Consider the following 26,811-nt stretch of genomic DNA (forward strand, 5'->3'; position numbering starts at 1 on the left):
CCTGATTGCTTTTTCATTGTTCTTAAGATCCAAGGATTTGGGTCTGTGTTCACCTATGCAAATTGGTGAGGATTTTTATCAAGCCTTCCCCAGGAAAGGGGGTGGAGGGTTTGGGAGGATTTGGGGGGGAAAGATGTTTCCAAGCGGGCTCTTTTCCCTGTTATATATTTGTTAGACGCTTGGTGGTGGCAGCAATAAAGTCCAGGGGCAAAAGGTAAAATAGTTTGTACCTTGGGGAAGTTTTAACCTAAGCTGGTAAAAATAAACTTAGGGGGTTTTTCATGCAGGTCCCCACATCTGTACCATAGAGTTCAGAGTGGGGAAGGAACCTTGACATGGTGGCAGAGCGGTAGGATTAACTTGAAATCATTTCAAGATTTTTTTGAACCAGCAGCACAGATTTTTTTAAAAGGAAATATTATTTTTCCTTTGGGCTGCTGGAAAGCAGGTTTTAAGCTGAAAGCAGTTAGGGTTTTTTTTGTCTCTGCTTGGAGGTTTTTTTTTTTAAAGGATTTTTCTGTAGGCGGACAATCACTATCAGAGAACATCGGTATCCGGTTACAGCACAACCTATTTTTGTTTTGACAAGCCACGTTTTTTTTGTTTGTTTGTTTGTTTTAGTTCTAACTCTCGGGTGTAAAGTTAGTTAAAAACAGAGAGGCAAACATGACAGAAACCAAGGAAACAGCCAAAGAGGCTGTCCACAGGAGAGCTATGGAGGCAAAGGAAAAAGAAATGGAGGAAAAGGAAAAAGCCCAAGAGGCTGCCCACAGGAGAGCTATGGAGACAAAGGGAAAAGAATGGAAGCATGTTGCGGAGGAAAGGGAGGCTGCCCACAGGAGAGCTATGGAGACAAAGGGAAAAGAATGGAAGCATGTTGCGGAGGAAAGGGAGGCTGCCCACAGGAGAGCTATGGAGGCAAGGGAAAAAGAAATGGAGGAAAAGGAAAAAGAGAGGAAACATGCACTGGAGATGGAGAGGGCAAAGGCTGAGCGGAATCTACTGGATAACCCTAACAATCTTTCCCCAACAATCCACAAATGGGAGCGACTATGTCCACAGTATGATGAATCCAGTGATATTGCTGAATATTTTCTCACCTTTGAGAGACTGTGCACTCTCCATAAAATTCCTGAAGCTCACAAGATGACCACATTGGTCGCAAAATTAACTGGAAGAGCTCTGGACATATTCAATAAGATGCCTATTGATGAGGCTTCTGACTATAATAAGTTCAAGGACTTGGTTTTAAAGCAATTTAAAATTACATCTGAAACATACAGAGTAAAATTTTGAACCCTTAAGAGAGGGCCTGGACTAAGTAATGTAGATTATCTAAACCAGATGAAGGATCTGTTAGATAAATGGGTCCAAGGAAGGGGTGTCACTAGCTTTGACGGAATGTGTGATTTGATAGCTCAGGAGCAATTCCTGAATATGTCCAAGGAGGAAATAAAACAGTGTTTATGGGATAAGGAAGTGGACTCGGCAGAAAGTCTTGCTTCTTAAGCTGATCAATACGAGCAGTCCCAGACCGCCAGAGAGGCGGGGCAACCCGGAACAAAATGGGTGGAGGGAGGAGAGAGGAACAACCCTGGTCACAGTTGGAGCAGATAGCAGACGGGACACCCTCAGACCACACCCTACTACCGGGGGCAGCCCAAGGCCCCAGCTACACACCAAGGAATACTCCAGACACCTTATCGTCCTGCCACACCATTCTCCAGCAACCCACCTCGCCCCAGTGACCTGTCAGCTGGACGATGTTTTAAATGTAATGAGCCGGGGCATGTGAAGGCCAACTGCCCCAAGAACCCCAACAGACTACAGTTCATTGCACCGGAATCACACCAGAGGTCCTCAGGCCCAGATACCTCCCAGATACCCTCAGAGTGGAGGGAAACTGTGAGTGTGGGCGGGAAGAAGGTCACCGCGTGGAGGGACACCGGAGCACAAGTGTCAGCTATCCATGCTTCCTTAGAGGACCCCAATTTAATCGACCCAGAGATCCAAGTGACAATTCAACCCTTCAAGTCCAACTCTTTCAATTTGCCTGTTTGTTAGACGCTTGGTGGTGGCAGCAATAAAGTCCAGGGGCAAAAGGTAAAATAGTTTGTACCTTGGGGAAGTTTTAACCTAAGCTGGTAAAAATAAGCTTAGGGGGTTTTTCATGCAGGTCCCCACATCTGTACCCTAGAATTCAGACAGTAAGTAATATAGGCTTCATTCCACAGGGACTGCTAGCTGTTACTTAAATCTGTATCTTATATGTATTACAATAGGGCACAGAGGACATCAGAAGGGTCCTACTGTTCTAAGTGCTATACAGTCATGTTGAAACAACTCTTCCTGATTCCTATTTTTTGGAAAGAATTCCTCTTCCTTTACCCTGTTGGCTTTTCTCCATTTTGTATTACAATTAAATGTAAATGACTTCATAGAGCAAATAAGAGGAAGAACTAGTGTTTGTAAAACACAAACTTCATTTTCATCTCTTTAATTACAATAATATCCTTCAACACTAGGGCTATGTTGAAGGATATTATTGTATTTATATTGATATTGTACTATAATTTAATTGATATTATTAACGTAGCCCTAGTTTTGAAGCCTTCAACACTAGGGCTATGTTGAGGCAGTAGCTCACTAAAATAGCAGGAGCTTCTTTCTGGGTTTATTTGGATTCATTGATGTGGCAGCCAGTATAATGAGTAGGTGATTATTCTCAGTATAAATGCTATAATATAATTCTGAATAGTTGGTGTGGTAAGCAATAAAAGAAAGCATTGACCCAGAGGCTTTAGCTCTCTGACAGAAGTCAATGGAACAAACTCTTCTCTCCAAAGACTCTACAAATTATGAAAAACTGTTAATGCAAGGCTGTACTTTAGTGCTTGGACCAGGATATGGCTCCTGCCCAAATCCAGCCATCATGATATGCAATCTCCTGAGCTGCCAAAGCTTCAGAAAGCCTCAAGTAGTAGTTACTTGGCAGAAGCCCCACCACCAAACAATCTGAGCTCCATCTGGTGATGCCCATAATGTGCAGAGAAGTGATGCAAATGAGCAACTCAATTCCTAGACTCCTTTTCTTTCAATCTTCCCATTCACATAGCACATGATATTTAATCCAGTTTCAGACAGGAGCCAGATTTGTAGAAGTGAGGCTGGATGAGAGCCAGCCCTGTTTATTTAAGGGGGTGGCACATTACCGGTTCCTCAAACTGCTGCAGTGTGCTCCATTCCCATCATGGTATTTGAGGCAGTTAGCTCCTTTTACTTTTGCCTGATTGACTTCCATCAGATGCCTTCGCTGTACTGTACCTTTATGCTGCAGCCATCTTAAGTTTCTTCTCTGAGTAACTTCCATCCCTTTGAATCTGGTGATGAGTAAAGGGAGGTAGATTTCCTATACAGTTAGACTGCATCCCCTGCCATTGTGACCATGTCCCTGCATTAGCATAAGTCATGCATAAGTCATCCAGTCTAGTAGAGCTTTTCCAGCCCTAGCTTCTAGGATTCCAGTTGTGATGTGAGTCAGCGTGGGTGGCTGTTACCTTCAACCCCACAAAAAGTAATTCTGTGGAATGCTACAGTCACTCATGAGGCCAGACTTCTGCCTCAGTAGCTTCCGTAGCCTCAGAGGTAAGGTTAAGATTTTGCCACAGTTATTTTTAGGAAATGTCACGGACAGGTGGTGGGCAATAAACAAAAATTCACAGGAGCTCTGACCTGCCAGTGACTTTTACTAAAAATAACGGGGAAGAGGAGGCGGGAGGGGGTAAATGACACCTGGATCCCCATTGGAGGGACTGACAGCCACAGCCCTGGCTCCAGGCCCTGCCGAAGCCCCGGGTACACAGCCCTGGCTGAAGCCACTGGGGCAAGGGGACACACAGCCCAGCTCCGGCCCCGGCTGAAGCCACAGGGAGCAGAGGGGCACACGGTTCCAGCCAAAGCCACGGGTGAGGGGGACACAGCCCCGGCTCCGGCCAAAGTCGCTAACAGCTGAAGTCAAAGTCACAGGTCTCATAAAGCCACAGAATCTGTAACTTCCCTGCTCTCCCGTACACATAGGCCAGCCAACACCTGGCTGAATTGTCATTGGATCAGGCCCCACTGGGTACGTCTATGCTGCAGCTGGGAGTGAGCCTCCCAGCCCCAGCAAACAGATTGGCACTAGCTCTGCTTGAGCTAACATGCTAACAGTAGCAGTGTGGATGCTGAGGTGTAGGCTCTGAAACCCATCCCATCCCCTGGCTCTCTGGCCTGAGCTGCCACCCAAGCCACGTCTACAGTACTATTTTCAGCACATTAGTGTGAGGGCAGCTAACACAAGTCTCTCTTCCCAGCCCAGGAGGGTTACTTGCAGCTGCAGTGAGGACATGTCCATTGTGTCAACTAACCAGCACACTACAAATGTAAGACCTGCCACGCTGGGTCAGGCCAATGGTTCAGCAGGCCCCCCCCCGATCCTGTCTCAGACAGCGGCCAATACCAAAGCTTCAGGGGGAGCGTAGAGAACAGGGCGCTTTTGGAGCTTTTGTTGAAGAATTAATTAGGCCACACGTCCTTAAACATCCCACGTGGGCAGCTTTGTTAAATCGTGATGTCTGTCCAAAAGACAGGCTCTATTTCAGAAGCCAAACAGCTCCAATACCACATTACAGGTAGGAAGGCTCAGGGCAGGGCTCTCAACCACAAACGGCTTCTCCGCTCCCTCCCACCTCCCCTCTCCACCACAGCTAGCAAGAGAGTCTGCCTCCCAGCAGGCTGTGAACACCCACCCCAGAAAATTCTTCAGCACAGAGCTGCTTCTGGGCTCAGGGCCAGCAAGACTCCATCCCAGTTCCTACTGCCACGGAGCAGCTCAGCCCACACATTGCTTATCTTTGTGAGGCAAGGCGCAGGATCAGGCAGCAGGGAGAGGCAGGACACACACGCACGCACGCCCTATCAGGACCAGTGCTGCATTATCCCTTCTCTGCACCACTGTTCCCTGTGAAGGCTCCTCTTACCCAAGAGAAAAAGGAGTATTTTGAGAATAGCTCAGGGCTAGCCAAGCACCTAGGGTTTAGTCTCTCGCTACTTTTGAGTTTATTTTCAGGCAAAATGAAAAAGAACATTTGTTAGCTGTCAGCCTCATAGAGCCCCCAGATCCATCTGCCACAGCCACAGGAGTGAGTATTTTCTTCACTATTGACTTGAATTCATCATGGTTTGAGAGCAAGGCTTGGGAAGCAGTTACACCAAGACATCCTGGCTCTAGAAAAACACATGGTTGCTAGGGAAGTTCTAAGAGTTGCTGAAGATGTTTTAAGGGCTTCTAAAATCTTCCTCCCAACAGATTGCTGTATTTTACAAGGAATGCCATTGGTGCGTCAAACCTGGGAAGGAACAGACGGGACTACCAGGAATTCTGTAGAATCTCACAGCTGGTCAGTTCATCTATTTCCTTTTGTCAGCTGCTTCACACTCCTCCCTAATGACCTCTAGGAAGGGGGATAGCCTGTTGGTTTAGTTTTCAAGAGGAGGTTATCTGCCCTTGGCTTTAGGCCGCTCAGCCTCTCTCTGGCTGGCTTTCCTTGGTGGCCACTACTTTCATCTACACTGCTTCAAACATATCCAGTGTGACAGGGTCAGGCCAGATGGCTACAGGAGAGTGTTCCTATTGGGATCCGGGAAGTGGGCGGACAAAGCCTGAGCTGCCACCCAAGCCACGTCTACAATGCTATTTTCAGCACATTAGTGTGAGCGCAGCTAACACAAGTCTCTCTACCCAGCCCAGGAGGTCTCTCTACCCACCGCTAAAGGATCCCCCCAGCCTAAGAGGGGGATCCACAGGACCTGAACACCAAATGAGTACAAGGGACAACTAATGAAATAACAGGGACCGAAGTGTGGTCAAAGGGTCAAACAAAGGGAACCAGACAGGGACACCGAGCAGAGAACCCCGGACAGCGCCCACTGCTCCTCAAAGGCGTCAAGGGAGTCACTGGACGCCACCCAGAGGAACTCTGCCCAGATACGTGAATGGACGGAGGATTGGAAATAGGCCCCACAGTCACAGGAGACTCCATCAGGCAACCTCCTCACACTGGTTTTATAGATGGCCACTTTAGCTAGGGCCAGGAGGAGGTTGGCCAGGAGGTCCCGCGACTTTGTGGGGCCACAGATAGGGAGTGCATAAATAAGAAGGTGAGGGGAAAAGTGCAACCAAAACCTTAAAAAAATGTCTAAGAGGAGCCGGAATAGGGACTGCAGCCTGGCATACTCTAAGTAAATGTGTGCCAGGTTTTCCCTCACACCACAAAAGGGGCAGGTATCCGGGATAGGGGTGAACCATGCCAAGTACACCCCTATGCTCACGGCCCCGTGGAGGAGCCACCAACTTATATCCCCGGCGGGCCTCGGGACCAGGGTAGAGTATAGGCTGGCCCACCGGGGCTCCTCACCCTCTAGAGGTGTCAGGAGGTCCCACCACTTTGTGTCGGTGTGGGATGCGAGGGTGAGGACGTGAAGGGTGTGGAGCACGACCGTGTATAGATGCTTCCTTGGCGCGGTCTGGAAGCAGACCGGCCGCAGATTGTGCAGCTGGCTCACAGTGACGTGGCAGGGAACCAGGGGTGCGCCCTCGTGCAGGACCCGGTCGAGGTAAACCCGAGCAGTGGGCGACAAAGCGGCCCTCACCTCCTGAAGTACGCGCCAGGGAGTACGAGGCTTAGAGAGACCCATGCGCTGAGCGAGCATCAGGGGATCCAGCCAGTCTCCCCGGTCGTAATCCAGGTCTCCGACCCTGGTGACTTCTGCCAGGACCAACCTCTGGTGCACTGAGGGGGACTCCGCCCACGAAGCTGGGGATTGTGTGGCAGGGGCTCTGCGAGATCTGCCCCCTCGGTGGCTGCCACAGACCTGGTCACCGAGAACAGTTTCCAGGTCCAGTGGAGGTCTTGGTAGAAGACCGGCAGCCCGGAGAGGTCTCAAGGAAGACCTCTCGGATCGAGACAAAAGGAGCTGCCAGTCGTATCGGAGCCCTCGGAAGCGGCGCAGGAAGGCATGCGCCAGTATGCTCCATGCTGGGCTACCTGCACCATAAAGGAGCCTCTGCAGGGCCTGGAGGCGGAAGACATGGACCTGAGTGTGCAGACACTTCAAGCCCTGCCCTCCTCCTACAGGGGTAGATGGAGAACCCCTACAGGGACCCAGTGCAGTCCTGACCAAAAGAACTCCAAAATCGATGTCTGAAGGGTGACCAGGAAACCCGGGGCTGGGACCAGGGTGTGAGCCGGTACCAGAGCATGGACAAAATTAGTTGATTAAGCACCAGCGCTCTCCCTCGAAGGGAGAGGCACCGGAGTATCCTGTACATTTCCAGAGCCGCTCTATCACCCTGCCCTCTAAATCGTGCCAGTTCTCCGGTGGAGAGGGATGAGTGGCAGAGAGGTAAAAGGCGAGATAGAGCAGTGGACCCGCACTCCACCGGATGGCCTGAAGCATGGGTGGGAGGGAGCTCGCCTGCCAGCAGTCCCCGACCACCAGGCCAGAGCTCTTGACCCAGTTGACCCGGGCCTGGCAAGCCTCCACCCGCGCCAAGTCGCCTGGGTCCTGGACCACGAGGAGCACGTCATCAGGGTACGCCGACAGGACCAGCTGCAGCTCCGGCTCCCGCAGCACCAACCCTGTCAACCTCCTTCGGAGGAGACCGAGGAAGGGCTCGATCGCCAGAGCATACAGCTGGCCCGAGACGGGGCACCCCTGCCGTACTCCTCGCCCGAAGCTGACCGGTTCGGTCAGGGTCCAGTTGAGCCTGACCAGACACTCTGCAGAGGTGTACAGTGCCCGGAGAAAACCCACAAACTGGGGTCCGAAGCCAAATGCCTGCAGAGTGTTCAGGAGATACCCGTGATCCACCCTGTCGAACGCCTTCTCCTGATCCAAGGACAGGAGCATGAACGACAGACCATCCCTACACCCGAGTTCCAAAAGGTCCCGGACCAGATACAGGTTGTCAAAAATACTGCGGCCCAGGATGGTGTAGGTCTGGTCTGGGTGGACCACGTCCACCAGCACGGACCCTAGCCGCAGCGAGATTGCTTTTGCCACGATTTTGTAGTCTGTGCTGAGGAGCGAGACGGGACGCCAATTTCGTAAATCATGGAGGTCCCCCTTCTTCGGCAATAAGGCGAGCACCGCTCACCTGCACGAAAGAGGGAGGACCCTGCTCTGCAGAGACTCAGCCCAGACAGTGACTAGATCTTGGCCAAGGACGTCCCAGAACACACGGTAGAACTCCACGGTCAGCCCGTCCATGACTGGAGATTTATTGGTGGGCATGCAACGGAGGGCTTCCGAGAACTCGGCCAGAGTGAGAGGCAGCTCTAGCCGGTCTCGGTCGCCCACACTGACCGTACAGAGCTCCTCCCAGAGTACTCTGCAAGTGTTAGGATCGGTCAGATCCGGGGAGAAAAGGCTTGCGTAGAAGGCTCTCACCCTCCTGCACATCTCCACCGGATCCATGAGGGGGGTGCCGTCTTCTGCCAGAAGGCAGGTGACGTGTTTCTTGGCCCCCCTCCTTTTCTCCAGGGCGTAGAAGAAGGGGGAGCCGTGATCCATCTCCCGAAGGAGGTGGATGCGGGATTGAACAAAGGCACCCCGAGCCCAATGGTCCTTGAGGGCCCGGAGCTCCTCCCACTTCTCCCGGCATGCTTCGCAGAGGGGCGGATCCTCAGGACTGGCAGCCAGACGCCTCTCCAGCTCTAAGACCTCCTGTTCCAACTGCTCTATCGCCGCATCCCTCCGTCGGCTGGCACCCCGGGTGTAGTCACGGCAGAAGAGCCGGGCGCGCACCTTCTCCAGGTCCCACCACCGCTCAGCCAAGGGAAAGGCATGCTGCTGCCCTTGCCAGGCCAGCCAGCACTCCCGGAAGGACGCCACAAAGCCCACATCCTCTAACAAGATGTTGTTGAAATGCTAATAGGCCAGCCCCGGCCTCTCCGCGCAGAGGGAGGCTGTCATGGTGGCTAAATGATGGTCAGAAAATGGGACTGGCCGGATGCTGGAGGAGTGGGCTCATGAAAGGAGGAAGTGTGATAAATAAATGTGGTCCAACCAGGAGTGGCGCGACCGATGGGCCTCCACCCGGACAAAGGTGAAGGTGGAAATGTCATCCAGGTGGTGGTTGCGCCAGACGTTCACCAGGGAGTGATGTTCGACTATCTCCTGGAGGACGTGCGCAGCAGCCGGGCACTGCTCCGTCGCCGAACGGTCCCGCTCCTCGAGGGTGGTGTTGAAGTCCCCGCCCAGGACCAGGCACTCTTGAGGATCAAAGGTGCCGAGGAAGGCAGATGCCTGCTGATAGAATCTCAGCCACTCCGGGCCCGATGTCGGGGCATAGACGTTAACGAGGTTGACCATGAGCCCCTCCATACGGACCCGGAGGTGCAGCAGGCGGCCTGGCACAGCCTCAGCAACCCCCAGCATCTCGGGCCGTAGGAGAACAAGGTCACCACTCCAGCTGTACGAACTATGAGATGGCTAAAGTAGACCCTGTCCCCCCATTCCAGCCGCCAGCTGTCTTCGGCGGCCGGATCCGTATGGGTCTCCTGCAGGAAGACCACAGAGTACCCCCCTCCTCCGAAGGAAGGAGAGCACCTGGGACCTGCGAAGACCCATCCTACAGCCCTGGGTGTTCAATGTTTCGATGATGAGTGGTGCCATGAGGAGGGCTGGGGGGGATCCTCGCTGGGAGGGACACTCGTGGCCCCCATTGGGCCACACAGCAAACCATGACCTACCCTGTAGGTGAGTAACGAGTCTTGACTGTGTTTGTGGGGACAGGGGGTGTGGCGTGGAGCTGCCCCCCGATCCATCTGTGTCCGCTCCCAATCCCCACCACTACCACCACTGTTGCCCCCTCCATCACCCCCACCGGCTGTATACCATCTGCCTCTGCTCCTGCCTCTGGACTCGGCTGCTTGCTTGGCTTGCCACGCCCTATTTCCACCATTTGGGCCAGAAGCAGCAGCCAGCCTAAACTGACTTTGTGCAAGCACACGTGGGTGCACGGGCCCCCGCCCCTGGACTGCCCACCTCACAGCTTTGCCCCTTGCTACCTTCCCCATTTGCCCCACCCCCCTTACTAGCTTCAGTTTGTTTGCCTGCCCCAGCCATTTCCCTCTGCAGCCTTTGTTTGTTTGCCCCACCCCAACTGCTGAAGCTAGCCCCTTGGTTTCCCTGCCCTAACTCCAGCCCCGCTTAGCCCCTCGCTCCGTGCGCCCATGCCCCCTCCCATGCGCTTGTGCCACTCCCCCTTTTAGTTTAAACCCTCTTCACTGCACCCCCAATGCTGTTGTATCCCCCCCTCCCCTAGTGCAGCTAGAGGAGCCAGAATCCCACCCAGTGTTGGTCATTGACCCCTAACCCCGGATTGCCCCCCCCGTCCAGCCCACCCCCTTTAGCGCCCTCCTCCTCTGCATGCAGCCTAGCAGGGAGGAGTGGTCCCTCTTTTTCCCCTTCTCCTTCTGGTGTCTCCCCTTTCCTCTCTGTTCACGATGGCGGGGACCGAGATGGGTGGGGCCCCTCCAGAAAACCCCACCGCCCCTCCCCCACCTGCCGCCCCATTGCCCCCTCTCCTCCCCCCCCCCCGAGCCTTTACCTCCGCTGCTGCAGCCGAACCACCTGCTGGGGCGTGGGCACCGGAACGACCTCCGTTGCTGCCACGTCCCTCGCCCCCTCCGCCTCTGGAGAAGCCCCCCAAGCCAGCGGGGAGGGCCCAGCAAAAAAGACCAAGCCCTCCATGGCAGGGGCTGCCCCCCCGCCATTGCCCCACCCTCCCCGCTGTTCCCTCCACCAGCTCTATGGGTGCCCCGGCCCCCAGGGCGTACGCCCAGGTGGCGACAGCCTCCCCGCCTGCCACTACTTCATCTCTCCCACCTGCCTCCTCCGCTACCATCTATAGCGGCCGGGGCCCCTTCCCGACCTTGACCAGGAAGCACAGCGTCCGTTGCCTCCTGGTGCCCGCTGCCTCCTGGTGCCCGCCTCACCCCTCGGGGAGACCTGCGTGCAGGCCTTGGCGAGGGTGGTGGGGCCCACAGCCATTGTGGCGACCTCCAAAATGTACGGAAAGGTCGTCGTCTTAGCATCGTAGGCCGCCGCCCAGGACGCGGTAGAGAAGGCCTGGCGGTGGGGGGCGTGTTCGTCCCCCTAGAGCCGCTAGAGGACCTGGGCGTCTGGTTAGTCCTGAGCTCTGTCCCTCCTTTTCTTCCCAATGTCACCTTATTACCCGCTCTCTCCACCCTGGGGAAACCCATCTCTGTTGTCAGCCCTCTCCCGTTGGGCTGCAAAGACCCCGCCCGCCGTCACATCCTCTCGTTCCGCTGGCAGGTGTAGCTTCAACTGCCGCCGGCGGCGCGTGGCGGGGAGGCGCTCGAGGGGTCGTTCCTGGTCCCCTGCCAGGGGGCCCATTGCCGGGCGCACTACTCTACAGGGCACCTCCCCCACTATGCCCAGATGAGCGGGAGAGCCCCGCCTCCGCTGCGTGCAATCTGGCGGGGCCTGTGGAGGAGGGTGTGGCGGGGTATTGCTGGGCATAGGAGAGGGCCTACCCCAGGGGGAATCTTCCCTTTCCCTTGCTGCCCCACCGTTACCCCCTCCTGAGTCCCTGAGCCATCGCCTTTGCCCCCTGACACGACCTCTGCGAGCCAGCCCCCAGATGATGCCATGGAGGGCTGGGCCCTAGTACAGCAGAAGTGGGGCAAGCGGAAGGCTCGAGCTCCGCTCCTCCCATCTGATGCGGAGGCCTCCTGAAAAACCAGAAAGGGAAACATTGATGCCGAGCCTTCTGCCTTGCCCACAGGTGCGATCCATCCACCGGTGCCGGCTGGGGAAGACGAGGCAGCACCTCCTGCCCCTCCTGCCACGGTATCATCTGAAGCCCCTGTGAGCCCCGAGGTGACCGTCGCGTTGGGTGCTGGCGGGGAGAATCCCGGGGTGGCGGAAAGTGATCTCCCCTCCATTTACAAGGAAATCGAGGCCCTGGGTCTGACCCTGGTCACCCAGGGGGAGGATGACCCTTTGCCAGCGGGCCTCGATCTGGGCGACCTCACTCCAGCCCCCCTTTCCTCATGCTCCCTCCCCCTAACCGTTGCTTCCGCTCCCACCTCCGAGGAGCCCCTGGACTCCTCCATCAACCCGGCCGCAGAAGGCACCCTGCTGATGGCCGCCGAGCCTGTTGAGGCGACGGCCAGTGCCACGCGGCCGGGACCCAAGCCACAGGGGCACGCCTCGTTGGTGTGGAGCAATCGATCTTTCCGGGTGGGGGCCCTACAGAAGACAGTCCACCTCCTGAGGCCGTGGCTGCCAAACCCACCATAGAGCTTGCACCCGGCATTGCTGAGATGCTCAAGAGTTTGGGGGGTGGGGAGGGGGCTGACTGGGAGGTGCCACCACCCAGCTGCTTGGTTTCTGGAGCCCAGACTCTCACCTCTGCCCCTGCCCTTGTCCCTAACCCCGGCCCTACCACGCTGTCGACCCTGTCCCTATCCCCTATACCTCCTCCGATGTTATTGCCACTCCTGGGGCTGTCTCCTTCCCTTTTCCAGCAAATGACCCCCAGGGAGCAGCCTTTGTGTTTCTCTGTCCGGACCCACTAGGGGCTGCTATCTTCCCTCCGCCGCCCCCTATTACCCCAGGGTTCGAGGTGGGCCGGGTGGTGCCAGCCCATCGGGCACCCGCACCTTGCCTTCCCGTCTCGGTGGGCCACGGGGCTGTGTCAGGGGCCCTGTCAGGGGATGACCAGGAGACAATAATCCCACCCCCCACCACAAGAGCACAGTTCGAAAGTCACTCAGTTCAAAAGGCCCCTTCCACAGTGGTCTGCAGAGTCTCGAGGTGCTCCCCCAGTGGTAGATAGTCCTCCTCTTCTCCTCCTTGGGGCTTCAGCAGCTCCAGGCAGCAGACTCCACAGCAGGAACTCCAGCTGGTGGTCCGGGCAGGCAGAAAGGACCCCTCTCAGGTGGTGATGGTGTCCACAACAGCAACGGCTTGGGCTGGGGTGCCTCACTTCCCTCCTCTAGGGAGCGGACCAGCAGGCTCCCCCCTCAAGGGGCTGCAGTTGGAGCAGTAGCAGCCCCGAGGGTGGGGGGTCCAGCAGCTGGCTAGCAACCAGGTAACAGAGAAGGGGAGGGGGGCGTCTGGCCCAGCCAGGGGAGCAGCTGGAGCAGTAACAGCAGCAGTAGCAGCAGGGAGAGCCCAGGGCCTAGCAGCAGCGCCAGCAGGAGCAGCAGCCCTCTCCCTCCAGGCCAGAGGGCTATAGGAGAGTGTAAGAAGGCAGATATATTAGGCCCAGATTAAGCAGGTCCATTTTCCCTGGGTAAGGTAACAGGGGCAGTTCCAGAACAAGGAGGAACTTGCTGGAACAAATTCAGGCAGGCAGGCTAATTAGGACACCTGGAGCCAATTAAGAAGCTGCTAGAATCAATTAGGGCAGGCTGGCTAATCAGGGCACCTGAGTTTAAAAAGGACCTCACTTCAGTTTGTGGTGTGCATGGGAGGAGCTGGGAGCAAGAGGCACTAGGAGCTGAGAGTGAGAAGGCGTACTGCTGGAGGACTGAGGGAGTAGAAGCATTATCAGACACCAGGAGGAAGATCCTGTGACGAGGATAAAGAAGGTGTTGGGAGGAGGCCATGGGGAAGTAGCCCAGGGAGTTGTAGCTGTCACACAGCTGTTCCAGGAGGCACTCTAGACAGCGCAGTCCACAGGGCCCTGGGCTGGAACCCGGAGCAGAGAGCAGGCCCGGGTTCCCCCCAAACCTTCCAAATCTTGATCAGACACAGGAGGAGTTGACCTGGACTGTGGGTTCCACGAGAGGGGAAGATCTCTGGGCTGTTCCCTCACACACAGGGTGGATCAGCAGAAACTGTGGGAATTGTTGTTCTTCCTTTTTCCAATGCTGGCCAGTGATGAGATTAGCTGAGTGAACGGCAGGTCTGAGCCACTAGCAAAAGTGGCCAAATTGAGGTCTGCCATGAATCTCTGAGGCAAGCAAATCCGCCAATAAGCACAGGACCCACCAAGGCAGAGAAGGAACTTTGTCACCCCAGGAAAACCTTCTCCTGCTTGTCTAGCTCAGTGTTACTGTGATCTGAAACAAGTGCCCCTCCTTCCAGGAAGGAGCTAGAGCTCACTGAAAAGGAGGATCAGAGCTGCACACACGTGTGCATGCATGGCCTTTTTGGTTCTCTTTTCCCTCTTATGGGAAGGCTGCTCATCCCCAGAAGAGATCCATCTCTTTTCTTAGCCTGCACCAGGGTAGGGGTCCCTAAACTGAAAGGTCCACAAATAAGGTCTGAGAGCTGACATGACTCCAGAAGTGGTATGGCCAAGTCCCAATGCTTCATGGAAAAGTCTGAATTGTCTCCAGCATATCCCAGGATGAGAGCCTAAATGTCTCAGAGCTGAGGAGAAAAAGGATCCAGAAAAAATTTACCCTGAATAGTATCAAATACAAAAAAAGACATGGAGCCAATATCCTAAAAGAAATAGTTTGATATGTTAAGTAAGTTAGCAGGAGTTAACCCATAAAATGAACACCCATAAAATGAAAGACATAGTAGGAGGACCTGGACAGCTCAGAAATCTGTGCAGAAAAGTGTAAGATAACATCTGGGTGAAAATAATCCTCAGAACAGGTTAACTAAAAGGGAAAAGCCTAGAAAAGCAACAGCACCAAAAGAAAACGAGGTCTGATAGCAAACTATAAAGTGAGTGTGCAGTGCAAACAAGGTAGTAGGAGAGTCAAAAGTAAAATCACAGGCATGCTACAGTCCCTCCCGCTCTATGATAGGCGATACTCAGTTCCGTCAGCCTGATGCTAGGAAAGACGTAGATGCTCTTTTCTAAATTCCAATGTAACAAAAAAGTGTTTGGAGCCACAGCAATTGAGTTGGGTTTTTAAAGGGTGACCTGTGTATAACCAGCCCTAGCTGAGCCAAACAATGACAGAAGGAGATTAGTTGCCATCTGTTTGAATGGCAGAAGACACCCAAGAGAGAGAATTCCTTAGGATTTTGCAATGAGGTGGAACTAGGAGTAATGAAATGAAAGAAAAATAGAAGATGAGCACCAGGAAGACTTTAAGGACTAAAAGGAATAATCTCACAAGGACAGGGGAAGCCCCATTGGTCGAATCATTCAGAACTGGAGAACATACAGTGGGAAGCAAGGAAACAAAACTATTGGATCTTAATTCTCCTTCTGAAGTTTTATGATTTTACAGATCCGTAGTTTTGCCAATGTCTTTCAGGGCCAGATTTTCAAAGATATTTAGGTGCTTAAAGAGACATATTCGGTGCGTTTTGTATATCCCACTAGGCACCTATCTGCATTCCTAAGTGCTTAAATACCTTTGAAAATCTGACCCTTGTTCCTTACCAAGATGGGCAAGGGAGGGAAGGAAAGGACACTTTGGTCTCATATTTTACATACCATGTAGCAGACTGTTAACATTAGCCCAACGTAAGAATAAGGGATTCTCCATCATGTCATTACCTTCCTTGAGTTAATCAGAACATTTTCATTACAATGCTTAGCGATAAGAAAAGGATGCCCAGCTCTCCATTTACAATATGACATTTCCAGAAGAGAGAACCTGATTAATCAATGGTCCTAAACCAGTTGGCTATCCATAGCTCAGAACTTCTTAGCCCCAGAACAACAAAATAACGTTTTTTTCCCCCTTTCTAAATACAGTACTCCTGCAAGGCATCTCACTAACAATGGAACACGATGGTTTATATGAAAGAGGCAGTAGCTGTCAAAAGCTTCCTTCTATTGCCCAACAACAGGCTTCACCCTTACATGGCAGGACAGCTTTTAAGGTTGATCGGGTACTTCACTCTCCATGGCTCATTCAGTCCTTGGATTCTCAGCTCTGACTGCCAGAAAGGGTATCAATTGTGGTGGCTTTTATAATATGGACATAAATTGAATCCAAATTTTTTATTGGGATGACAAACTATACAAATATTGCCGAAGTGTAAAACAAGTGTAAGAACATCCATAAGGAGGTAGCTCAATACATCAAGAATTTGCCCAGGATACAGCTTCATAATAAGAGATGTACATCAAACCCTGTCCGCTGGGAACTGAACTTAGGCCGCCATACAGCAGTTAGCTGGTAACTCTGTTGCTACAGACGCAGGCTGTTTTCAAACCAGGGCCCTAAAGGTGAAATATAAAAACAATTTGTAAGAGCAATAATGTTATGAAGTGAGGTTTAATTCAGGAATACCTAATACAGCTGAGTGGTTACAGGCATTTGGCTTCGTGCCTCAACTCCTGAAGCATGCCAATATCTTAGTCTAAACAAGTAGTGACCTCTCATCATTAGCACAAACCCCTACAACAATACATGTTAACTATTATAATAAATAGAAACTGGCTAGGTTGGGGTTTTCAGTTTTATTGTAGAAAAGCACGCTTAAAGGGTATTTTATGCAAAATTATTTATGTTAATTTGTATGCAAGTGAAAAAGCATCTCTTAACAATTCAGTTTACTTGCTACAAATGCACATTTTTACAAATAACTGATGAACACAGGCAACATTTGGCTATTGGGCTAAGTGCTTCCAGTAACTCCTATCCGACACAGCTGGAAATCACAGGAGGCACAGCCCTGTGTTACAGAGCGGTGCAGAGACACCTTCCCAACAGAAGCATCTCTCAGGCAGGTATAGCACCTCCCAGAGCATGGGGCAGTGGACACGAGCCAAGAACAATCCTCCTGCTCCTTGACTGAAGGGTTGCAAACTGTGCCTGTCCCTTAGGTAAATCTCCTTATGCCTTTGATTCCACCACTTGCGTACCTGCTCAAAGGATAGGCACAACGTAGCTCAGTAGCACTTAACTGACTATGACCAGCTACTAAAGCAGATCTTAGAGTTCCTTTGTTGGATCATATTAAAGAAGTTCTGTATTAAAATCACAAATGAGTTTGATTCCCCATAGTTTAAATTCCAGGGTATTACTAATCAAGAGGTCTCTTGGTTTTTGGTACTGTTTCTCTACCTCTATGTGTGAAACCTGCAAGCTACTAATTGTGTTAGTACATTCTAAGACAAAATCTGTTCTCAAAGCAATTCTTTGAAACGACAACTACTCACACAGAGAGAGACTCCAAGCAATACTCTGTAACAACAGAAACAGCACCCAGAGACTCCCCGTCCTTTTGTTGTATTCATCTTGCTTTGTTTACAATTGTGATTAAAATAGAGATAGAGGATGTATGTGGATGGATGCTTGGTGTGGATAATAACTGAATGATCAGGGAGGCACCAGCCTAAGAATCCAGTGTCCATCGGCTGAAGAAGGCGTCAAGTGGAAATAACTAGAGGACCCCCGGAGGGCAGACTGGAATCCACCCAGCAGCCTCAAGAATGGGAGAACCAAAGAACAAGATAACATCAGCAGCACGGCACCATCAGGAATGTGCCATCTGCTGATTGATTCAGCAACAGCATGATGAAGCAATGCCCATAGACTGGCATAGGAAGAAATTCTTATAAAAATGGACTCTAGAAAGTGAGAACTTTGGGGTCTGATTCTGCAAACCAACTTCCAGGAGCATCAGACAAGGCCCTGCTCCCTCCTCATGTCCAGGCCCCCTGGCCAGTGGCTTGGCATGAGCAACTCTAAGGCTGGTAACTATGATAACAACCTTGCAGAGTGTGTATGTGTGTGTGAGAATAATTATGAAATTGAATGGAATGTTATAGCTATAACTAACTGCTTACTATGATTCTTTCTGTACTTACAATAAATGTGGCATTTTGCCTTTTTCCCTTTAATAAGATCCTGCTGGTTATTATTTTATTCGTATAACACCTTTGACTATCAACACTGATGCAGAGTTGCACAAACTAAAAGGCTAGTTATCTAACCATAGCAGGATAAGCTCAGCACAAGATTCCAGCAACAGTCTGCATTATACTGGAACAAAACAGCTATTAACTCTGAAGCCTGGGCCACTGGCACACATTCTTCATACGGAGAGACACAAAACAAAGTTGAGAAGAAGAGTTTAAGTTCACTGGGTAAATATATATTGCCTCCCTGTCATGTTAGGGAAAGGAAAGTAAGTCACTGATTTTACACGGCTGTTGCATTGCTAAGTTAGGTAACCAACCTAAGTATGCAAAATAAAGTCTCATTGTTGGTGACAGATTTTTTGTTTTAAAAACAGACAACACCCCAAACGTGGCATGGATTAATATTCCATGCAATGCCACTAACTTCAATACGGTGCACAATGTTTAAGCCAGCCCAAGTTATATAACTAAGTACCTCCTGCACCAGGATGACAGCTCTTTAGAGAAGGATTTTTACTGGACATACAAGGACCAATGCACAAATACACATTCTAGACATTCCTAAAACTCTGCCTGATTTATCATTGTCATAAGACTGTAATACACATCTACATCTTTACTATAGATTTGCATAATAAATATTGCCAGCTGTATCTACCACTCACTCAGGAAAAATCTCCCATGGAAGCCACTGGGTGTTTTGCCTAGGTAGGAACTAAGGACTGCAAAATTTGGCCCAGTGAGAATATTAATGGAGGGAATGCCAATCTTAATTAGGAATTGTCTTGTTTTTGCTGCTTTGATTTAGAAATGTCTGTGTATTGACTGTAACCATTTGTGTATTCAATGTAACCATTCACAACCATCTGCAAAATCTGGTACATTTTATAAAAATCAACCAGCTTTTTGATAGGGGATGCCATTCGTTATTTTGTCTTCTTCTGATGTACCCTTTTTTTTTAATTTATTTAAAAGGTAACACTGTTTTGGTCTGATTCACTATCTTGAACATAGCAATTTGTTTACATATAACCCAACAATCCCGCAAATAAAGTCTATTAGTGATTGACTTCACCGTCTGGCAGGTTTGGGCATTATATACACTTTGACAGGTTTGCTGAATGCTATGGTTCCCTCAATGCCACATTCAGATGGTGGAAGAGCCTCCATGCTGTCAATCCAGGTGGATTTTGAGAGTCTAGTGGACGCCTTGCTCCTACTGGAGTTGTATGCCAGTAGTAACCTCACTTCAATCTGACATGGCTCTGAAAAGAAAAAAACAAACTAACTCATGTAATACACAGTCAGCAGATTACTGGACAACAAAATACCAAACAGAAAGTGAATTTTCATATGATTGATCTTGTATTGGTGTCAGACATTGGACACATCCAACCTCTGTGCTGGTGGTCTAGACACGAGAGCCCCGTATTGCCAGTTGCTGAAGCACTTTGCAAATGAAAAGCCAAGTAATAGTGAACATTAATATCAAACTCGCAGATCTCATCAGGGATAAATGCCTTTTTATATGGCATAGAGCAGCAGTTCTCAACCAGGGTTTTGGGGGCCACGAGCAGGTTTCAGGGGGTCCACCAAGCAGATCCAGTGTTAGACTCACTGGAGCCCAGGGCAGAAAGCCGAAGCCCCACTGTTCAGAACTGAATCCCAGGGACCCGAGCACTGCCACCTGGGGCTGATGTCAAAGTCCTAGCAACTTAGCTTTGTGGGGCCCGCTGTGGCATGGAGCCCCAAGCAATTGCCCTGCTTGTTACCCCCTTACGCCAGCCCTGGCTTTTATATGCAGAAAACCAGTTGTGGCGGCACTGGTGGGCCACGGAGTTTTTAATAGATTGGGGAGGGGGTGGGGGGGGCTCAGAAAGAAAAAGGTTGAGAACCCCTGGGATAGAAAAGTGTAAACATAAATCAGCCGTACATTTACTACGTAGGGTACACACAGTTCCAGAAGTTGTCTGCCATGACCTCGACCAACGAATTACTAGGATCATTTTAACACAACTGCTTGCATTTAAATTAGAATAGGAGAATCCTAGAACCAAAGGGTGAGAAAGGACCACAAGGATCATCTAGTTTAATCCCCTGCCAAGATGCAGGATTTGTTGTGTCTAAACCATCCAAGACAGATGGCTCCAGCCTCCTTTTGAAAACCTCCAGTGAAGGAGCTTCCACAGCTTCCCTAGGTGTCTGTCCTACTGTTCTTACAGTGAGGAGATTTTTCCTGAGATTTAATCTTCCCAGGTACTGAGGTCAGGCTGACTGTCTATAGTTCCCTGGCTCCTCCTTTTCCCCCTTTTACAGGCACTACGTTAGCCCTTCTCCGGTCTTCTAGGATCTCAGTACATTCTGAGGTCTTGGGCCAATGCTCTGTGCTGAGAGGGGTGACCCCAGTTTAGCTTCTGGTGTCCCATTCTAAAGGCTATAAGGTCCGTGAAGGTGTTGTGTCAAACAGCAGCCCCTCTGGTTAATTAACAATAGTATCAGTCACCCAGAGGAGTGCAAGTACCTACAGGGTCAAGCGGATACGAAGGAGATTCCTCATGGATGTGGAAGCTCAGTGGGAGAAGGCAATGGCAATTGCAGAATCCACAGAAACCCCCCAGAAAGGTTCTCTCCTGTGTGTGAGCTGCACTCTATGTACCAAATCACTGAGGCAGAACAAGATACATTCCTCTTTATAAAGATACAGCAACATTTAAGCATATGAACTCACACGGATTATTCCTTACCTGTCCAGGCAGTATGAGAAAGGTAAACCTGAGTTATCAATCTGTGCCTTCCAGGACCAGGATTTCGAAAGTCAGCTGGTTTAGGGTGGATTAACTGTGCCTGTCCATCTGGATATAATACCTATGGAAAAAGAGGCAAAACAATCCAACATTTACTGTACTTGGAATTTACACATTATGGGGGTACTTTTTGGCTACCACTAGGAAGGCAGGAATGCATAGCCTACCTTGTTGATGAGATTCCATATCCTCTAGTTTAACTGGCTGTACACCAGCCATTCAGGACCATGGTATACAAAAGATACAGTGAAGGTGGCACTCTCCCCTGCACCAAACACGGGGGTAACCGTCCAGTAGTGAACACTTTGTAGGGCTATATAATCTACTTAGTATCACTCCACACGCATCCTCTTGGTGACATTTAAAAAAATAATTCCCTTCCTGCAGTTTAGTTACTTATCTCAAAGGAGAGCAATGGGCTTATATCTTTATATATACACACTTGAGAAGAGCATCTTCCGCTTCCATAATTTCATTCATCCCACTGGGATGTACAGATTTTTCTATTGGCGTTTATTAGTTGTTTCTGCTAATGTCCACAATGTGCTAGGTGCTTTTTGAATACAAAAGGTGGCACCATCTGAAGAGTCTGCAATCTGAGAGCGGCATGACAGTGTTCCTGACAGACCAGTGTTGTGATCCGACACATCATACATATTTGTTATGTAAGAAGAGATGGGCTCAAACCAAACCCTTACCATCTCTGGGTAAGTGAAGATCTGGACTCTGTGGGTCAGGCCAGTCTCTAAATGTACTGTTGTGTTTAGCTACACAAAAAAATTCCTCACTGCTACTAAAGTACACAATTATTTATAATTTAGAAATACTAATATTGCTATGGTGCGCATCAAGGGAAAATGCAAACGTCTCTTCAAAGACTTTACTTTCTTGTTTCCCTTTAGGAAGGATCAGTCATTACCTGAACTTTAACTGTGCTCTGAGGGTCTTGCACGTGTTCCAGAGTTGCATCGACATCCAATGCCACCACTAGTCCTGACGTAAACCTCAAAGGGTTATCAGATTCGCCAGCAGGTTCAATAATAGCTGCAGTAGCTCTGTGGATCTGGGAGGAAAAGGGAGGAGGGTGGAAAGGACAAGACAAACAGCTAAGAAAACACGATGTAAACTTTTAAAAATTCCTGACACTATCTAAAAATTATTCAAGCTCCTTAACTTTTTGAGGACAGTCCTAGAAACACTGTGCAATATCTGAAGAAATATCCCTCATAACTAGCCAGCCGAATAGGCCATAAAAGCCTCCTGCTCCACCAGGACAGGGTTAACTCTAGAACCTGGGGCTGCTCTTCATTCCTCTATGGATTACTGACCTGCTCTGGGAGAGGAAGGTGAAGGAAGGTGCTCTGGCGTAGCGTTGTTTGCAGGATCTTCACCGCTTCTGAAGGCTTGGAGGTCACAAGTCTGGGCATTAAATCCAGCAGCTTATCCACAAAGCTGTCTTGCATATGGGGCAGTTCAGAAATAAAACATCTGTGCGTGTTAAAAATATATTGAACAAAAATCAAATGCTTATTACAGTCATTCAATGAGACTCTGCTGCTCAGTCAAACCACTTATTGCTTCAGCTTTACCTTATTACCTCTATCATGACAACAGAAACATTCTAAAAATATCAGAATAAATGGACAAGTTTCAAGCTTGGTTTCAGCATTAGAAAAAATTGGTATGCTTCTCAGAGAAGCTGCCTGGGCCCAAGCGGGCTCTAACCTGTCTGTGTGGATCTAATCTAGCTAAGTCATCGCATGACCTAATGCAACTAGATAGTCATTTAAACCAGTCGCTGGGTAGATACTGCCTGACATTTCACCCTATCAGCAAATGCTACAAATCTCTTAGGGGAGCTTCTGTGAATGGTCTTTTCTGTCAAGGTAATAGGAAATAACCCTAACTACATCAAGGGTGAGCAGTTTGGCTTCCCCTTGGTTGGCATGGGGTGTAAGAAAGAACATCTGATTCAAATGAAAAATCAAAGACGATTTTAATAAAAAACCTAGGATGAGGCTTAAGGGTCACTGTCTTTTGGACTGGACCAGCCATGAGGGCCTGAATTTCCTCTAGCCTTCAATCTGCTATTACAGCTGCAAAAAAGGCAATTTTCATAAATGGATATTAAACAGAACACATTTCTAGGGGGCTCAAAAGCAGGCTCCATTAACCAAACTAAGACTATATTAAGATTCCACGAAAGGAATGGGGGAGGGCAGGAAGAGACACATGAATATGGTCCTTAAAGAATCTAGTTATTGCCGGGTGGTGGGAAAAAATGGTGTGACTCTGAATAGGAAGATGTGCTGATACTGCTCTAAACGTATCCTTATAGAGTTAATGGATAGCTCTGAATGCTTTCGGGATAACAAATAAATAGGAATTAGGATTTCTAAAGGAAACAGTGTTGTGCTGCCCAAATAGAGAACCTCTTCTGTTTTCCTGTGCAGGTCAGTTTAGTAGAGTACTTTCTGCTACGCACCAATATGTTCCAGACCTCAGCTGAGCAGCTTCTTTTAATAGTAGTTAACCACGCTATCAGATGCAACAATGCTAGGCCTGGATGTAAGAGCTGACCTCTGTTCTGAGAGATCACATGTGGCAAGACAGGTAATGTTGTCGGGGGCTGAGTTAACAGGTTCATTCAGTCTGAATACTGAAACTGCCAGGGTCAAGTTAGTGGTAGCATGATTATTACTGTTGAATTGTTTGAGTTTTCTTGATAGTAACAGGATCTTGGAAGCCACAAGTTATCCCTGGAGTCCACGAGATGAGTAAAGCATCTGACAGGGAGCCTGGGCACAGACCGCACCATGAGCAGAATGTTTGGCATTTCTTGTTCCAGTCTGAAGCAAATGGGTCTACTGTTGGGTATCCCCACCTATGGAAGATGCTCTGCAGGATCAATTATATGATGATCCATTAGCAAGGAAGTTCTGCAAGCCTGGTAGATGCATACCTACTGGCATGATTTGGTGATGAATGCATCAGTTCAAGAGATTAACCAGCTTCTTGGCAAAGCAGAGATGACCATGCTCCTCCTTGGCTGTTCACATAAAGCATTGCTATGTGTTATCTATCATCTGTACTGATCGTCCTTGTAGCATGGGTAGGAATGCCATGCACACTAGACAAATAGCTCTACATTCTGGAACATTTTTGTGCAGATGAGATTCTTTGGCAATCCAGAAGCCCTAGCTCTGAAGGTGGTTTAAGGTGAGCTCCCAAAAACAACACTGAGGCATCTGTAACCAGCATCCTGGTTGGCAGAGTTGGAGAAAATAGTACTCTTTTGCACAGCAGCAGAGAGTGTTTCCATCAACTGAATGAGAGGACTCCTTGGGGGAGTGATCTCTGCTGCGTAAATATAAAGATTTCAACTACCCTTTCATGAGAGGCGTCTAGTATGCTATGTGATGTAAGTGCAGGAAGCCATGTGACGCAGGAGTCCGAGGCAAATTCTTACTGACATTTGGGGGTGAGCCTACAGCTGGTTGATGAGATCTTCCTTGGTCCTGAATCTCCCCTGTGACACAGAGAAGCCTTTGCCAATATGGAATCTAGCACTGCCCCCACAAACGCCATTCTCTTGGTCAGCAACAGTGACAACGTTTCTTTGTTGATCCTGAAATTCAGTGTGGTGAAAAGATGTAGGATCAGGTGAAAGGAATCAACCACCTGCTGTGGTGACCTTCCTTGAATGAGACAATTGTCAACGTGCGGATATATTGGGATCCCTTGTCTCCTGAGGTAAGCTGCCATGACTGCCAAGCGCTTGATGAATACCCCGGGTGTTGTTGAAAGACCAAAGGGCAGAACACTGTACTGGTAGTGGAAAGCGTCCACTTGGAATCTCAGGTATTTTCTGTGTGCTGGATGCACTGATATGTGAAAGTATGTGTCTTGTAAATAGAGAGCAGCGAACCAGTCTTGGGGATCCAAGGATGGGATTATGGAAACGACAGTTACTATCCTCAATTTGAAATGATGGACGAACTTGCTGAGAGATCTTCAGTGTGGCATGGGATGACAGCCCACCTTCTTTGGGACTAGAAAATAATGTGCATAAAACCCATCTCCCCTCTGAATTCCAGAAGCAACTCTTTCCAGTGCTCTCAGATTTAGAAGGGGTGGCAGGTGGGAAAGGGTACAGATCCTCCAAAGCTCTGTGATGCTGCTGTCAAGAGCTTTAATCTTGTTGCTGTAAGGGGACATGCTGTGTGCAATAGCAGAGGAAGAGGCAGCAGGCCTTCTGCTTCTTCCTCAGTGGCTCTGATGATCTTTGTCAATTATACAGGAGAACCTCAGAATTACGAACACCTCGGGAATGGAAATTGTTCAGAACTCTGAAATGTTCGTAACGCTGAACAAAATATCTTGGTTGTTCTTTCAAAAGTTTATAACTGAACATTGACTTAATACAGCTTTGAACCTTTACTATGCAGAAGAAAAAGGCTGCCTTCCTTTTTTTTTTTTTAAAAGTAGTTTCCATTTAACACAGTACTGTACTTGCTTTTTTTGTTTTTGTTTTGATCTCTTCTGCTGCCTGACTCCGTACTTCCGGTTCCAAATGAGGGGTGCAGTTGATTGGTCAGTTCGTAACTCTGTGGTTCGTAACTCTGAGGCTCTACTGTAACATGCGGAGGGCCTTTGTCTAGAGAAGTTTTGTTACCCAATATGCTTAGGGGCTGGCATGCAGACTCAAGGAGTGGCTCTCAAATCTTTGAGACTCAGTGGCTCTCAAATCTTTCAGAGACCGCAGGACTTCATCAGTTCTAGCACTGAACAGGTCACAGCCTTCAAATAAGAGGTCCTCAGCTGTTGTCTGGACCTCCCTCAGTATTCTAGAAGACTGTAACCATGAACTCTTGTGCATGGCAATGAAGGTGGCTATTGAGCATGCTGCAGTATCCGAAGTATCTAATGCTGCCTGCAGTGATACATAAGCCACCCGATGTCCCTCAGCTACAAGAGATAACAGTTCCTCCCTATTTTCTTGAGGAAAGTGTTCAGTCAATTGTGATGCCTTGTCCCAATTAATGTAAATCTACTTTTGACAAGAACACCTGGTAATTTGCAGGCTCAATGGGATTATTTTTTCTACCAGGTAAATCTGATTTTTTCAGATCCTTCTCTTTGAGGCACTTTTGGGGGTCCCTGCTATCTGGATTTTTCATGCACAGCTGCTACTACCAAGTCCCACAAACTGGGTGCACATAAAAATATTCAAGCCCACCTGAAGATATTTTATAGTGCATATCTGCCTTTTTTGAGGAAGGTGCTATAGATGCCAGGGTCTATCATAATTTTTTTTTGCTGGTTCCGACATTAATTGGCAAGGCCAGCCTTCTGGGCATGGAGGAGAGTAGAATGTCAAGAAGCTTATGCTATTTCTCCTGCAATACCTCCACAGGCATTCCTACTCTACCTACCACATGACACACAAGTTTCTGAACTGTTTTGAAACCATCAGGTTGAGTGGAAGTAGAGAGGACTGACTCCATCTGGTGAAGGAAAGGAAACCACTCCTTGGGGCAAGTGCTCCTCCACTTGCCGGTGTTCCTCCTAGAGCACTCACAGAGGAAGCCTGTTCAGGCCCAGTAGGCCCTTCTTCTCCATATCTGCAGCGGTGCTTGCTGAGCATCCAGGAGAAAAAGTTAAGATGAGCCTCTCTGACTTTCTGTATCATCTTGAAGGAGCAGAAACAGGAGCAAGTTTTGAACCCAAAAGGCTTGATTGCAGCCATACAGGGAAGTCCATAACACTAATAAGAGGGGTTTTGTTCACACTAATGTAACATAATGTAGTGTCTTCTCCCCTCCCCCCCATTATATGTACTCAGTAAAGTTGCACAGTGTGCAGAGAAGTGGACATTGCAGGGGATCTGTCTTGCAGCCATGGATGGTAACAAGGAACTAAAGGACAGTTGGGCTCATTCTGTTTTTATGCCCATGGGTGTGTGGTGAGCAAGGGCATCCAGGCACAACCCCAAGCTCCAAAAAATCTCATCTGGCACATGCACACCAGAAGTGGAATGCATATGGACAATCACAGATACCACAGTGATAGCCACATTAAAAAGTGGAGAAATCAACTGTCAGCCTATTAGAAGCCAAAAACTGCAGAAGATTTTTAAAT

At 49.4% G+C, this 26,811-nt stretch overlaps 1 protein-coding gene across 7 annotated transcripts in view; it reads right to left on the reverse strand.

Annotated features, from left to right (window-relative positions):
* Positions 1-15,982: 15,982 nt before the first annotated feature.
* Positions 15,983-26,811, reverse strand: part of INTS4 (integrator complex subunit 4) — a 60,725-nt gene continuing 49,896 nt past the window's right edge. For 6 of the 7 annotated variants that reach the window (XM_048840556.2, XM_048840547.2, XM_048840594.2 and 3 more), the window contains 5 exons: positions 21,999-22,158; positions 21,590-21,733; positions 20,611-20,731; positions 18,942-19,131; positions 15,983-16,219 (listed from right to left, as the gene is read on the reverse strand). In XM_048840556.2, coding sequence (XP_048696513.1) covers positions 16,207-16,219; positions 18,942-19,131; positions 20,611-20,731; positions 21,590-21,733; positions 21,999-22,158 — 628 coding nt within the window. In that variant the 3' untranslated portion in view covers positions 15,983-16,206. Of the gene's footprint in view, positions 19,132-20,610; positions 20,732-21,589; positions 21,734-21,998; positions 22,159-26,811 lie in introns of all 7 variants that reach the window. The other variant, XM_048840565.2, reaches the window with a different exon arrangement.

Source organism: Caretta caretta, chromosome 1 (genome assembly GCF_965140235.1).
Source record: "Caretta caretta isolate rCarCar2 chromosome 1, rCarCar1.hap1, whole genome shotgun sequence".
NCBI classification, from domain to species: Eukaryota; Metazoa; Chordata; order Testudines; family Cheloniidae; genus Caretta; species Caretta caretta.